Below are 16,060 nucleotides of genomic sequence, written 5' to 3' on the forward strand. Positions count from 1 at the left end.
CAATAATGTATGGAACTAAATAAAACATCATAAAGAATGATATTCAATATTGCTAGTCATTAGGAAAAAGCAAATTAAAACTACCATGAGTGCACCCATTAAAATGACTTAAATTAAAAGACTGATCATACCAAGTTTTGGTAAGGATGTGGAGGAACTGGAACCCTCCTACACTGCTGGTGAGAATGTGAAATTGTATGACCACTTTGGAAAACAGCTTGACAGTTTCTTAAAAAGTTAAACACATACTTATGTGATCCAACCATTCCAGTCCTAGGCATTTTCCCAAGAGAAAAGAAAGCAAATGTTCATACAAAGACTTGTACACATATTTCATAACAACTTTATTTGTAATAGCCAAAATCTGGAAGCAACCCAAATGTTTATCCCCAGATGGATGAATGAATGAACAAATTGTGGTATGCCCATACAGTGGAATACTACTCAGCAATAAAAAGGGATAAACTATTGATACAACAACATGAATGAATCTCAGAATAATTATGCTGAGTAAAAGAAGGACGACCAGAAAGAGTACATAGTATATGACTTAATTGATAACAAATTCTGAAAAATTTAAACTAATCTATTGGCAGAAAGCAGGTCTGGGGTTGCCTGAGATAGGGCAAAGAACATGGGGAGGAGTGAGAGGAAGAGATTGTAGATCTGCATGAGGACCCTTTTGCAGCTGACAGACACATTCATTATCTTGATTGTAATGATGTTTACTGGTATCTATATATGTCAAAGTTTATTGCAGACTTTAAATATTTACAAGTTTATTATATGTCAATTATACCACAGTAAAGCCTTTTTTAAAAAGAGCAATGGAGTCCTCAAGGATGTTTAGATCCTTGTAACATAAATGTAAAAGTAATAACTTTTAAATTTGGCAGTGAGGGAATTAGTGACTTGGATGAGGGCAATTCCTCATGAGTGGAGGTTTTTTCCTCTTAGTTGAAGGTAATTGCTGAGGGCTGTATTCATCCAATTGGCATTATCAGTTACTATTTATTGAACACTCCCAGCTTTGTATTTTTATTGTACCAGGATTATTTACATAAATATGGAAATTGTACTAAAATTAAATTTTTAAAAAATTAAAAATTTTTTCCTTCTTTGTTGTTGTTATGTTTCCCCCAGATTTATGTGGTTATTTGGAGGAAGAAGACGAAAGTACCACCTTTCAAAAATTCATAGACCATCTGCTCCATAAAGACGTGGTAGATTCTGGGATACTGGAAGATCTTGGAATGAATGAAAACCAAGACAAGAAGTGGCAGAAGGATCCTCGTCTTACCATGGAGATGAGACATAAGCAGGTGGGAGGGAAAAGCAAAATTAAAATGGATAACAGGAAGCAATTTTTGTGTAACACATTTAATAAGCTTAAATAAAGACTTAGGCTTTATTGTGAGAAAGGGTGCCATCTGTGGTTTGGTTAGAAAGAATAAAAATAAAATATAAGAACTTAAGAAGAAAAATAATGCTCATAAGCTGAGGATAGGAAACAATTTATTTAAGAAAACCAAAAAGAGGAATAATTGATTTTGATTATGAGAGTGGTGAGCTAAACTTTATTAGTTTGGATGTGAGACTTCCTATTATAAATATGTACATTGGGTTTTGCTTGAATTTGGTTTTTGTATTATGACATCAAGATATTAATATTGTGAATATTCTGGTGAATGTTATAATGATAATTCTTTTCTAGACAGTGGAAAAATTCACTTATTTGTGATTATAATTTGAAAGGGAGGACAGAGCTGAATTAAATCTAGTTCAACTGTTTTGAATTAGAAAGGCGTATGGGAACTTTCTTTTCTCCAAAGGGAATAGTATGTTATAGGAAAAAGATTCATCTCAACACTTTGTAGAGGAACTTCAGGAAGTCCAAAAGACCAAGTCTTTACTACATGTTCAGAACCAAGACCAGAGTAGTATTATGTATATATGTGTGTATGCTATCTTTTTATAACACTGAATTTCTGATTACTTTAAACCATAATGTATGCCAAAGCAGCACTAACGATGTGAGAGAAACTGGAGTAGAAGCATGATCCTGGTTTGGATTTATGATAAAAGGGAAGAGAAAAGGTTCAGTAAGTGGTAGCCACTATCTAGAAGTCTTATCATAACTGAAGAGTAAGATAAGGGTAAAGTGAAATGAAGCAGGAAGGAAAGAACCACTCCTTAATTCATAGCTAGTCTAAAGAATTGAGTTTGAAAAAAATGATTGTGCTTATTCAGAAATATCTGTGAAGTTTGTGGTTTTGATTTCTAAATATGATCCAGAATCATTGATAAATTCAAATAAAGATAGAATTGAATAAAAGGTCGTGATGCTCCTTTAAAAGGCAGTAAATCACTGTTCTAGCCTTCACAAAGTAGCCTCTCCAAAATATCCTTATTCTTTCTTAAATTATAATTAACATATAGACAGAGCCTAAATAAATAACAGTAATGTACACCTCGGAAAACCTTATGGATTGAAAATCATTACTAAATAAGAATCCAGAATTTGGCATCCAACCCATTGGATTTTCAGCTTTTCTGTCGTGCCGATCATTCCCAAATTGTTTGGAGTCATCTCGCCTGACTTCATTTAAAATTTTGTGTAGGCCATTACCCAGTAAACAAATGAATTTCCCCTATTTTTCTGATAAACAGTGGGGTTCTGGGCCAAAATGTTTCAAAGTAGTTGTATTCTGAACTTCAAAATGTGTTCTAAGGTTTTGCATATCCCTTTCTACTTGAAAGGCTGCATTTCACCCTTGTTGTATTCTCTTTAAGGTAAAAGAAAATCGCTTAAGACGTGAGAAAGAACTGGAGTGCCAGAGAATTGAAAAGACCCTGAAAAAAGCAGCCTTCTTAGAGGCTCAGTATCTGGTGCAAGAAGAGAAAAAAAGAAAGGCTCTAGAGGCCAAGAAAGAGGAGGAGAAGATTCAAAGGGAGATGGTAAAGCTGCGGAGGGAGATAATTGAGAGGAGACGCACTGTGGAAGAAGCATGGAAAATGTAAGCCAGGCATTATGAGCAGCGTGAAGTTTTTTTGTTTAAGCAGTCACTTTGGAAGTACTTTAAAGGTCCTTAAAATGCACAGACAGTGCAATAATAAAACACAAAAGAGAAATCACCCACTAGTCCACCATCTTAACAAGTTAACTATTTTCATTTTTCCATGTTTCCTCCTGGTCTTGGTCCCTTTATAAACTTAACCGCAACCATAAAGTACATTTAATATGTTATTCTGCTTGTTGTAATAACCACATCAGCTGGAGTCCTAAGGTCTGTATATTACTCTATTGAGTTCCTATACCATAATTTATTTAAAGACCTCCACTCCCTATACTGGTAAGTATTTCAGCTAATTTCAGATTTTTCACCAATAGTGCAGTGAGCATCCTTAAGCATATAGCTTTTTCATTCTTTTGAATTATGTTCATAGGAGTGTAATTACTGAGGTAAATTGTGTAGGTTTTTTATGACTTTTGAAACATTGCCAAATTCCTTTCCAGACGAGTTGTGCATATTTGCACAATTGCTGACAGTGAGCCCCACTCAGCATTGGGGGAGATCATCATTTTCAATATTTTTGCACTTTTAATAGGTATTCTATTGGTTAGTGTGCACCTCTTTGTGTACCTGAACATTTGTAAGATTGAACATGTTTCCTTATGCACGTTTGCTAATTATGTCTCATTCTATTGTGAATTGCCTCAGTATCTTATCTTCTGATAATCATACAGAGAGTCACCATTGCCTTACTGCTACTGATAAAGAAAAAGAATATCTGACATAAGAGGGAAATCAAAATAGTCCTCACAGGATGTAGTACTATTGTGTATCCTCATGCAGAAAATGAGCTTCATAAATGAAATAACTAATGTATTTATTCTGAGAAACAGCACTGGTGCATAAACTGCAAAAACCTTAGGACAATGTGCCTGAAATGCCTGAATATTCAAACTGAGGGGCCAGAAAGACCTATTAGCCTGCCACCCCCTTCCACCACCATCAGCCTACATAGCTTTTCCCCCTGTGTTCTTGACTGCTCTCATCCTACCCAGTTTAAAACAGCTCAGTAGTGGATGTGCATTTCATTCTTCCAAGTGCCAGGCTGAAGCCTCCTCCAGAGGCCTTTCCTTTCAGAAAGCAATCTCCAGTTTTTTAGTGAGTTCTTGCTAAGATCAGCCTTGCTGTTCAGATTGTTTTCAAGCCCTGAAGAATCTAGGCTGACCTAAAATAAATTGTGAAAACAAGTAATATTTGTTGGTAGCAGGAAGTTCTGCTCACAGTGGGCACTCAACAGACATTCACTAACCAGTCATTTCTTTTAAAAGTTAAAAGCTTATCCACATGGGGATATATGTATATGTATAGCTGATTCACTTTGTTATAAAGCAGAAACTAAGTAAAGCAATTATACTCCAATAAAGATGTTTAAAAATATAATAAAAAATAAATAAAAGTGGGTAAAAAAAAAAATCTTATCCACAGATACAGTGAGACAGGTAATATGCAGTACTTCTAGTTGGACAGACTGGTTTAAACGTTCCAGAAAGCAATTTGGCAATAAACAATAAGAGCCATAAAAATGTTATTATCACTTGACCGGGGAATTCCAGTCCTAGGAAAACTGCCCTAAGAAAGTGATCAGAATCGCTTCTTGGCCTTTTGGCTAAGATCAAGTGTAGAAAGTGATCAGAAATCCAAAGATTGTATAACTGATTCACTTTGTTGTAAAGCAGAAACTAATACAACATTGTAGAACAGTTATACTCCAATAAAAATGTTAAAAAAATAATAAAGATTATATTTAAGGAAAATAAAAAGAAATCCAAAAATTTGTATACAAAGATAATGAAAATAATATTATTTATAATAACAGACACTAATAAATATTGGAGAAATTAATAAATACTAGTTTTACAATGAAACAGCACTGACATGTTATCAGGGTTTTCTTCTGGGTAGAAATATGGATGGCTTTTATACCTCTCCAATTTTGCACAATGAGCAAACATTGCTTTCATAACAGATATGTATTTTGATTTTTTTTAAAGGCTGCATCCATGGTATTAGAACTGTATATCTTTAAATGCCCACTATGATCTGTCTGTAACTATCTAATATAACATTGTTATGGCATTAGTAAGTTTGGAAAGAGTCAATAAAATTTTATTGTTGGTAGGGCTTTTTTAATGTATTTGTAAGGTGTCCTAAATCTGCTTCATCGCATAGTTTCAAAGTATCTTCTCTAAGAGATTTATTGATTACAAAGGGAAAAATAGCAACTTTACACTGGAGAAACCACCTTAATCAAATGATGGTTCATATCACCAGTAATAAGGTTGTGTGCTCCCTGTATGATATATGATAATTAATGAATGAATGTCTATAGATTATTGTCATCCCTCTCTCAATTTGAGTTTCCACAACTGTAAAGTGAAATTCAGAAAGACTGGGTGACTTACCTGAGTTTTCACAGCTGATTTGTGGCCAGAACCCATGAATCCAGATTCCTGACTAGATGCTATCTTTATTACATCATTGATAAAATATATACCTTATACACTTACACACACCTGTGTAATTTAATACACTCCAATAAGAAGGCAGTGGCTATGAGCTGGCTTGGATTGCTCAGTGTAAGAGAGATGACCTGGATGAGAAAGAAAAGGTAGGTGAGTGAGAAAGAGATAAGCAGACATATGAGCAACAAAGTTACAAAGAGATTCTTGTTAACTTGCCTGAAGTCCTTTTCCTTATTGTTACTAAGTTCTATTTTTTCTCTTTACAGCTATTTTAGAATTAATATAAATTCCATTTTCTCCTTATTCAGTAACACCTGATTCTTTTATTATTTTTCTTCCTAGAAACCTTGTAAAAACCTTGTGGGAAAAATGTCATTCCTTTCTTACCTGAGGGTCCTGTTTTGTCTCCCCTTGTAAGAAGAGAGAGAACTTATGTCTATATTCAAGAATACCTGATAGTTGTTATCTCTCAAATTTTGATCAAGGTATCACACAATGTTAAACTCAATAAAAATACTTTACTAAAATATATATAAGGCTTTCTCCTTTTCAGAGTACATTATAATTTTATTTCATTTAACTATATTTTATAAAGGAATAAACTAAATCTCAAAAAAAAAAAAAATCACCCTACTTTGTAGTTTTAGGGCCAGATCTAAAAATCTCTATCTTCTGATGGAAAATTCAGTGTGCATTCCACTATGGTATGTTCTGATTACTCATTGTTAAGTCTATTATTCATACTTGTGTTTTTTAATTGTTATTAATAGAGAGAAGAAAAAGCAAGAAGAAAATTCTCCAAAAAATCCAGAGAAAGGCATGTTTCAAAGTGTTCATATTCTTCTGGATGAAGAAAAAATGGCAAAAGAAAGAAAGAAGAAACTGAAAGAGTTATTAATCCAAACTTTTAAGGAAAATCACCAGGTAGGAATTGTAATATCTCTTTGTTCAGCATTCTGTAGCATAAATGACAAAGGGCTCCATCAGAGATGGACAGTGTAACACTAAGCCCAGTTGAGCCTTGTTACAAATACCAAAGTTGCCCACACCATTTATTCTGTGCTACCCAGCTGGTTTAGTACACAGGAGAGTGCTTCAATCCTCTATTCAGGGCTATTCTTATATACTCCATGTGATCCTGGGAAATTGGGGTATGAATTTGGGATGTCTTCCTAAATTACCCTTTTTAGAATTGCATGCAAGTACTAATGTAGATCTCTGGCAGTTTGAAAGCGTAGCTTCCACTTTGACAGTCTTATGAACCATTGTGTTCTGGATTTTTCAGAAGAATTATTCAGAAAATTACTTACCTTTTGGTAGCTCAGATCCTAAACAGTGACATGTTTGTGCTTCTACTTTTAATGGTCTGCATTTTATTTTACTCTTCTATCCCTTTCTTTAGTTTCACTTTTTATAAAATTAACTGGCCAATCTTTTATTGACTAATGAGCATCCTCCCCAGGATACTTAGGCAGAATTTTTTTTCAATAAAGTGGGATTGATAACACTATAAATTTGGGGTTTATAAACATTTCAGGTGAAAGGAATTACTTGGAAGATTTGTAAATGAGGTGGTCAGATGAGAAAAGATAAATATGTATATTTTATATCTCCTACAACATCCACTCCAAGGCCTTGGGCGCTGATGAAATTCAGTGAAAGTTAATGGAATGAATGTATAAATGGATGGATTTAACAAGAGAAAAGAATGTCAGGAAGAGATTGAGGGAGTTTGATAAATGTAGGATAGACTAAAAGGGACCTAGAAATCAAAAACAGGCCTGTGAATATGATATGGATAACTAAGATATGAGGGAAAAAGTAAAGTAGTCAAAGCAATTCTTTAAAACTAGACACGTTTGATGGTAGCATTTTGGACTGATAGGCAAGAAGTCATAATTATTCAAATATAAAATGAGTTTGGTCAGAGTTTTGGCTTTAGGAATAGGCAGAGGCAAGTGTGATAGGAGGAACTATTAAGAGTTGGGATTAACATTTTGGAAAAGATGGGCAAAGGCTTTTGGATGCTGCGTCCCCTCCATGAGACGGATGGAGTTAATGTGTCCTCCTACAGTAACAGTTCAGATTTATGAAAGAAAATAGGAAAGGAAATGAGTACAGAGGGGGCCATCTTGAGAAGACATAAGGAAAAAGGGCCATGATATGTTTGTTCCCCAACCAATGAGAGACGGATAAGATGTGTGTTCCCTATAAGATTAAGTTTTAAATTTTATTGAAGTCCACTGTGCAAGAAGAAGTAATACAGTTGTCCCTTGGTATCCAAGGGGTATTGGTTCCAGGATCCCCTGCAAATACCAAAATCTGTGGATGCTCAAATCCCTTATATAAAATAGCATAGAATTTGCATGTAACCTATTCACATACTCCTGTATACGTTAAATCATCTCTAGATTACTTATAACACCTATGTAAAAAATTATAAATAGAAACCTGAATTAAGTAGAGTCAGAAGACCAGAAGAGGGAGCTCTCATGCCCTGTGACAACAGCAGAGCCCAAAAAGAAGAAAAACCCTTATTTTCTGGCACGAACTCAGCCAAAGAAAAGCCATGGACCTTGCCTACTACAGCCCTCCCAACTTACTTTTCCCTGTATAAGAGTTCTCCTCCCTTTGCCCTGAAAGAACTTGCAATGGATTACCAAGGTTGGAGATCCCAAATTGCAATTCTTTGTTGATTCCAAATAAATCCATCTTTGCTGGCGTAAACACTGGCAGTCTATTTATTCCAGGTCAACACCTAATACAGCATAAATGCTATGTAAATAGATGTAAATATAATGTAAATGCTATGTAAATAGTTGCCAGCCTGGCAAATCAAGTTTTGCTTTTTGGAACTTTCTGGAAATTTCTTTTTTTCCAAATGTTTTCTATCTATGGTTGATTGAATCCACAGATGTAGAGCTTGCAGATACAGAGGGCTGACTATATATGTTTTAGAAAGAAGTGCTAGGTATGAATTTCAGACACACAAAGAGTTTTACAAAATTACTGGCCTACCAAAACAGATTACTCAGCTTTACAAGGATCAGCTGGTATATTTAAAAATGAGCCAATATGAATAAATTATCTCTACTTTGTCACAGATTCTGCTTGATTTGAACCTATATTTTTGAATCTTTATTTTGAAATAATTTTAGACATACAGACAAATTACAAAAAATAGTACATGGAGTTCCTGAATACCCTTCACCCAGCTCTCCTCAGTGTTAACATCTTACATAACCATAACTTAATTATCAAAACTAGGAAATTAACATTGGTAAAATACCATTAAGTACAATTAGCAAGACTTATTAGAATGTCACCTATATTTCCTCTAAGGTCTTTTTTCTGTTTCAGGACTTGATCTGTAATTTCATGCTGCATTTGCTTGTAGTGTCTCCTTAGTCTCCTTCAGTTTGTAATAGTTCCTCCATCTTTGCTTTTCTTTTATGACCTTGACAGTTTTGAAGAGTACTGGTCAGGTATTTCGTACAATGTCTCTCAATTTGGGGTTTTCCGATGTTCTCTTCTGTTTAGATTGAGATTATGCATTACTAGTAAGAATACTACAAGAAGTGATGCTGTGCCCCTGACACTATAATATCAGGTATACTTAATGGTTTCTTTTGTTGTTTTTTCTTTTTTGTTTTTTAATTTAATTTTATTTATTTTTTTATACAGCAGGTACTTATTAGTTATCCATTTTATTCATATTAGTATATACATGTCAATCCCAATCTCCCAATTCATCACACCACCACCACCACCCCTGCCGCCGTTTTCCCCCCTTGATGTCCATACGTTTGTTCTCTACATCTGTGTCTCAATTTCTGTCCTGCAAACCAGTTCATCTGTACCATTTTTCTAGGTTCCACATATATGTGTTAATATACGATATTTGTTTTTCTCTTTTTGACTTACTTCACTCTGTATGACAGTCTATAGATCCATCCACGTCTCTACAAATGACCCAATTTTGTTCCTTTTTATGGCCGAGTAATATTCCATTGTATATATGTATCACATCTTCTTTATCCATTTGTCTGTCAGTGGGCATTTAGGTTGCTTCTATGACATGACTATTGTAAATAGTGCTGCAGTGAACATTGGGGTGCATGTGTCTTTTTGAATTATGGTTTTCTCTGGGTATATTCCCAGTAGTGGGATTGCTGGGTCATATGGTAGTTCTATTTTTAGTTTTTTAAGGAACCTCCATATTGTTCTGCATAGTGGCTGCATCAATTTACATTCCCACCAACAGTACAAGAGCGTTCCCTTTTCTCCACACCCTCTCCAGCATTTGTTTGTAGATTTTCTGATGATGCCCATTCTGACTGGTGTGAGGTGATACCCCACTGTAGTTTTGATTTGCATTTCTCTAATAATTAGTGATGTTGAGCAGCTTTTCATGTGCTTCCTGGCCATCTGTATGTCTTCTTTGGAGAAATGTCTATTTAGGTCTTCTGCCCATTTTTGGATTGGGTTGTTTGTTTCTTTAATATTGAGCTGCATGAACTATTTATATATTTTGGAGATTAATCCTTTGTCCGTTGATTCGTTTGCAAATATTTTCTCCTATTCTGAGGGTTGTCTTTTCATCTTGTTTATGGTTTCCTTTGCTGTGCAAAAGCGTTTTAAGTTTCATTAGGTCCCATTTGTTTATTTTTGGTTTTATTTCCATTACTCTAGGAGGTGGATCAAAAAAGATCTTGCTGTGATTTATGTCAAAGAATGTTCTTCCTATGTTTTCCTCCAAGAGTTTTATAGTGTCTGGTCTTACATTTAGATCTCGAATCCACTTTGAGTTTATTTTTGTGTATGGTGTTAGGGATTGTTCTAATTTCATTCTTTTACATGTAGCTGTCCAGTTTTCCCAGCATTGCTTATTGAAGAGACTGTCTTTTCTCCATTGTATATCCTTGCCTCTATTGTCATAGATTAGTTGACCATAGGTGCGTGGGTTTATCTCTGGGCTTTCTATCTTGTTCCATTGATCTGTGTTTCTGTTTTTGCACCAATACCATATTGTCTTCATTACTGTAGCTTTGTAGTACAGTCTGAAGTCAGGGAGTCTGATTCTGCCAGCTCCGTTATTTTCCCTCAAGACTGCTTTGGCTATTCGGGGTCTTTTGTGTCTCCATACAAATTTTAAGATTTTTTGTTCAGGTTCCATAAAAAATGCCATTGGTAATTTGATCGGAATTGCATTGATTCTGTAGATTGCTTTGGGTAGTATAGTCATTTTCACAATATTGATTCTTCCAATCCGAGAACATGGTATATCTCTCCATCTGTTGGTATCATCTTTAATTTCTTTCATCAGTGTCTTATAGTTTTCTGCATACAGGTCTTTTGTCTCCCTAGGTAGGTTTATTCCTAGGTGTTTTATTCTTTTTGTTGCAATGGTAAATGGAAGTGTTTCCTTAATTTCCCTTTCAGATTTTTCATCATTAGTGTATAGGAATGTAACAGATTTCTGTGCATTAATTGTGTATACTGCAACTTTACCAAATTCATTGATTCGCTCTAGTAGTTTTCTGGTAGCATCTTTAGGATTCTCTGTGTATAGTATCATATCATCTGCAAACAGTGACAGTTTTACTTCTTCTTTTCCAATTTGGATTCCTTTTATTTCTTTTCCTTCTCTGATTGCCGTGGCTAGGACTTCCAAAACTATGTTGAATAATAGTGGTAAGAGTGGACATCCTTGTTTTGTTCCTGATCTTAGAGGAAATGCTTTCAGTTTTTCACCATTGAGAATGATGTTTGCAGTGGGTTTGTCGTATATGACCTTTATTATGTTGAGGTAGGTTCCCGCTATGCCCAATTTCTGGAGAGTTTTTACCATAAATGGGTGTTGAATTTTGTCAAAAGCTTTTTCTGCATCTATTGAGATGATCATATGGTTTTTATGCTTCAATTTGTTAATATGGTGTATCACATTGATTGATTTGCATATATTGAAGAATCCTTGCATCCCTAGGATAAATCCCACTTGATCATGGTTTATGATCCTTTTAATGTGCTGTTGGATTCTGTTTGCTAGTATTTTGTTGAGGATTTTTACATCTATATTCATCAGTGATATTGGTGTGTAGTTTTCTTTTTTTGTAGTATTTTTGTCTGGTTTTGGTATCAGGGTGATGGTTGCCTTGTAGAATGAGTTAGGGAGTGTTCCTTCCTCTGCAATTTTTTGGAAGAGTTTGAGAAGGATGTGTGTTATCTCTTCTCTAAATGTTTGGTAGAATTCACCTGTGAAGCCATCTGGTCCTGGACTTTTGTTTGTTGGAAGATTTTTAATCACAGTTTCAATTTCATTACTTGTGATTGGTCTGTTCATATTTTCTATTTCTTCCTGGTTCAGCCTTGGAGGGTTATACCTTTCTAAGAATTTGTTCATTTCTTCCAGGTTGTCCATTTTATTGGCATAGAGTTGCTTGTAGTAGTCCCTTAGGATGCTTTGTATTTCTGCGGTGTCTGTTGTAACTTCTCCTTTTTCATTTCTAATTTTATTGATTTGATTCCTCTCCCTCTTTTTCTTGATGAGTCTGGCTAATGGTTTCTCAATTTTGTTTATCTTCTCAAAGAACCAGCTTTCCATTTTATTGATCTTTGCTATTGTTTTCTTTGTTTCTATTTCATTTATTTCTGCTCTGATCTTTATGATTTCTTTCCTTCTGCTAACTTTGGGTTTTGTTTGTTCTTCTTTCTCTAGTTCCTTTAGGTGTAAGGTTAGAATGTTTATTTGAGATGTTTCCTGTTTCTTGACGTAAGCTTGTATAGCTATAAACTTCCCTCTTAGAACTGCTTTTGCTGCATCCCATAGGTTTTGGATTGTCATGTTTTTGTTGTCATTTGTCTCTAGGTATTTTTTTATTTCCTCTTTGATTTCTTCAGTGATCTCTTAGTTATTTAGTAACGTATTGTTTAGCCTCCATGTGTTTGTGTTTTTTACAGTTTTTTCCCTGTAATTGATTTCTCATCTCATAGTGTTGTGGTCTGAAAAGATGCTTGGTATGATTTCAATTTTCTTAAATTTACTGTGGCTTGTTTTGTGACCCAAGATGTGATCTCTCCTGGAGAATGTTCCATGCACACTTGAGAAGAAAGGGTATTCTGCTGTTTTTGGATGGAATGTCCTATAAATATCAATTAAGTCCATCTTCTGTAATGTATCATTTAAAGCTTGTGTTTCCTTATTTATTTTCATTTTGGATGATATGTCCATTGGTGAAAGTGGGGTGTTAAAGTCCCCTACTATGATTGTGGTACTGTCAGTTTCCCCTTTTATGGCTGTTAGTATTTGCCTTATGTATTGAGGTGCTCCTATGTTGGGTGCATATATATTTATAATTGTTATATCTTCTTGGATTGACCCCTTGATCATTATGTAGTGTCCTTCCTTGTCTCTTCTATTTTATCTGATATGAGTATTGCTACTCCAGCTTTCTTTTGATTTCCATTTAAATGGAATATCTTTTTCCATCCCCTCTGTATGTGTCCCTAGGTCTGAAGTGGGTCTCCTGTAGACAGCATATATATATATGGGTCTTGTTTCTGTATCCATTCAGCAAGCCTGTGTCTTTTGGTTGGAGTATTTAATCCATTCAGTTTTAAAGTAATTACCGATATGAATGTTCCTATGAACATTCTCTTAATTGTTTTGGGTTTGTTTTTGTAGGTCCTTTTCTTCTCTTGTGTTTCCCACTTAGAGAAGTTCCTTTAGCATTTGTTGTAGAGCTGGTTTGGTGGTGCTGAATTCTCTTAGCTTTTGCTTGTCTGTAAAGCTTTTGATTTCTTCATCAAATCTGAATGAGATCATTGCTGGGTAGAGTAATCTTATTTGTAGGTTCTGACCTTTCATCACATTAAGTATATCATGCCACTCCCTTCTTGCTTGTAGAGTTTCTGCTGAGAAATTAGCTGTTAACCTTATGCAAGTTCCCTTGTGTGTTATTTGTCATTTTTCCCTTGTTGCTTTCAATAATTTTTCTTTGTCTTTAATTTTTGTCAGTTTGATTACTATGTGTCTCGGCATATTCCTCCTTGGGTTTATCCTGCCTGGGACTCTGCACTTCCTGGACTTGGGTGGTTATTTCCTTTCCCATGTTAGGGAAGTTTTCGACTATAATCTCTTCAAATATTTTCTCAGGTCCTTTCTCTCTCTCTTCTCCTTCTGGGACCCCTATAATGCGAATGTTGTTGCATTTAATGTTGTCCCACAGGTCCCTTAGACTGTCTTCATTTCTTTTCATTCTTTTTGCTTTCTTTTGTTCTGCAGAAGTGAATTCCACCATTCTGTCTTCCAGGTCACTTATCCATTCTTCTGCCTCAGTTATTCTGCTATTGATTCCTTCTAGTGTATTTTTCATTTCAGTTATTATATTGTTCATCTCTGTTTGTTTGTTCTTTAATTCTTCTAGGTGTTTGTTCTTTAATTCTTCTAGGTCTTTGTTGAACATTTCTTGCATCTTCCCGATCTTTGCCTCCATTTTTTTTTCCGAGGTCCTGGATCATCTTCACTATCATTATTCTGAATTCTTTTTCTGGAAGGTTGCCTATCTCCACTTCGTTTAGTTGTTTTTCTGGCGTTTATCTTGTTCCTTCATCTGGTACATAGCCCTCTGCCTTTTCATCTTGTCTATCTTTCTGTGAATGTGGTTTTCATTCCACAGGCTGCAGGATTGTAGTTCTTCTTGCTTCTGCTGTCTTCCCTCTGGTGGATGGGCTGTCTAAGAGGCTTGTGCAAGCTTCCTGATGGGAGGGACTTGTGGGTAGAGCTGACTGTTGCTCTGGTGGGCAGTGCTCAGTAAAACTTTAATCCATTTGTGTGCTGATGGGTGGGGCTGGGTTCTCTCCCTGTTGGTTGTTTGGCCTGAGATGACCCAACACCAAAGCCTACCGGGCTCTTTGGTGCAGCTAATGGCAGACTCTGGGAGGGTCACGCCAAGGAGTACTTCCCAGAACCTCTGTTGCCAGTGTCCTGGTCCTCACAGTGAGTCACAGCCACTCCTGACCTCTGCAGGAGACCCTCCAACACTAGCCCGTAGGTCTAGTTCAGTCTCCGATGGGATCACTGCTCTTTCCCCGGTTCCCGACGCGCACACTACTTTGTGTGTGCCCGCCAAGAGTGGAGTCTCTGTTTCCCCCAGTCCTGTCGAAGTCCTGCAATCAAATCCCGCTAGGCTTCCAAGTCTGATTCTCTAGGAATTCCTCCTCCTGCTGCCGGACCCCCAGGTTGGGAAGCCTGACGTGCAGCTCAGAACCTTCACTCCAGTGGGTGGACTTCTGTGGTATAAGTGTTCTCCAGTTTGTCAGTCACCCACCCAGAAGTTATGGGATTTGATTTTATCGTGATTGTGCCCCTCCTAGCATCTCACTGTGGCTTCTTCTTTGTCTTTGGATGTGGGGTATCTTTTTTATTGAGTTCCAGTTCTTCCTGTTGATGACTGGTCAACAGTTAGTTGTGATTCCAGTGCTCTCACAAGAGGGAGTGAGAGCACGTCCTTCTATTCTGCCATCTTGAACCAATCTCTGTTTTTTGTTTTTGTTTTTGGGGGGCCATGCCACACGGCTTGTGGCATCTTAGTTCCCTGACCAACAGTTGAACCCAGGCCCTCTGCAGTGAGAGCGCGGAGTCCTAACCACTGGACTGCCAGGGAATTCCACATAATGTTAATATGTCTTATTACTGTTGATGTTAACTTTGATCACTTAAGATTGTGTCTGCTGGGTTTCTCCACTGTAAAGTTACTATTTTTCCCTTTGTAATTTTTAAGTGTCTTAGAGGAAATATTGTGAAACTATGCAAATATTCTGTTTATCCTTAAACTTTCACCTATTAATTTTAGCATTCATTGATGGGTCTTGCCTGTAACAATAACTAATGTGGTATTTGTCTAACGATGATTTTGTATTTCCCTTCTTGTCTCCATGTATTCATTTAAATTCTTCTAGAAGGAAAACCTGTCCCTTCTCCCCCATTTATTTATTTATTCATTTATTCAGTTGTTTATTTGTATCAGTATGGACTTGTGGATATTTACTTTATCCTAGGGATTATATTCTAGTATTATTTTTACTTTGTTTCTCAAAATTTTCTAAACTTGGCCACTGGGAAAATTTTCAGGTTGACTCTTTTGCCCTTTCAAAATACTTTTTTGAAAAAATCCTTTATTTCTCTGGCACCACAAGATGTTCCAGGCTTATCTTATATTTTCCCAGCCCTAGCTCTGGAATCAACCACTTCTATCAATACATGGAACCCTGGTTCCATTTGTTGGAGAATAATATTTGGAAACCAAGATCTGGGTACTAGCTGTGCTCACTGCTACTGGGGTATCATGTTTTCTGGGCCCTCTCAGCTGACAAAGCTGGGAAATAGTTGTATATGTACTAACTACACATACACACACATTGTATTTGTTTCTGTGTCTGTCTGTTTGTGTACACATTAAAATCCATTAATTCATACTGATACATCCAGTTCCAGTGCAGCAACACAGGGGTCATGCTCTCCTC

At 36.0% G+C, this 16,060-nt stretch overlaps 1 protein-coding gene across 3 annotated transcripts in view; it reads left to right on the forward strand.

Moving 5' to 3' along the window:
* CCDC191 (coiled-coil domain containing 191) overlaps nucleotides 1-16,060 on the forward strand; it is a 102,546-nt gene that overhangs the window by 20,363 nt on the left and 66,123 nt on the right. For all 3 annotated transcript variants that reach the window (XM_059065156.2, XM_067034611.1, XM_067034609.1), the window contains 3 exons: nucleotides 1,144-1,322; nucleotides 2,794-3,017; nucleotides 6,307-6,460. In XM_059065156.2, the coding sequence (XP_058921139.1) occupies nucleotides 1,144-1,322; nucleotides 2,794-3,017; nucleotides 6,307-6,460 (557 nt within the window). The remainder of the gene's footprint in view (nucleotides 1-1,143; nucleotides 1,323-2,793; nucleotides 3,018-6,306; nucleotides 6,461-16,060) is intronic.

Source organism: Kogia breviceps, chromosome 5, assembly GCF_026419965.1.
Source record: "Kogia breviceps isolate mKogBre1 chromosome 5, mKogBre1 haplotype 1, whole genome shotgun sequence".
In the NCBI taxonomy this organism is placed as follows: domain Eukaryota; kingdom Metazoa; phylum Chordata; class Mammalia; order Artiodactyla; family Physeteridae; genus Kogia; species Kogia breviceps.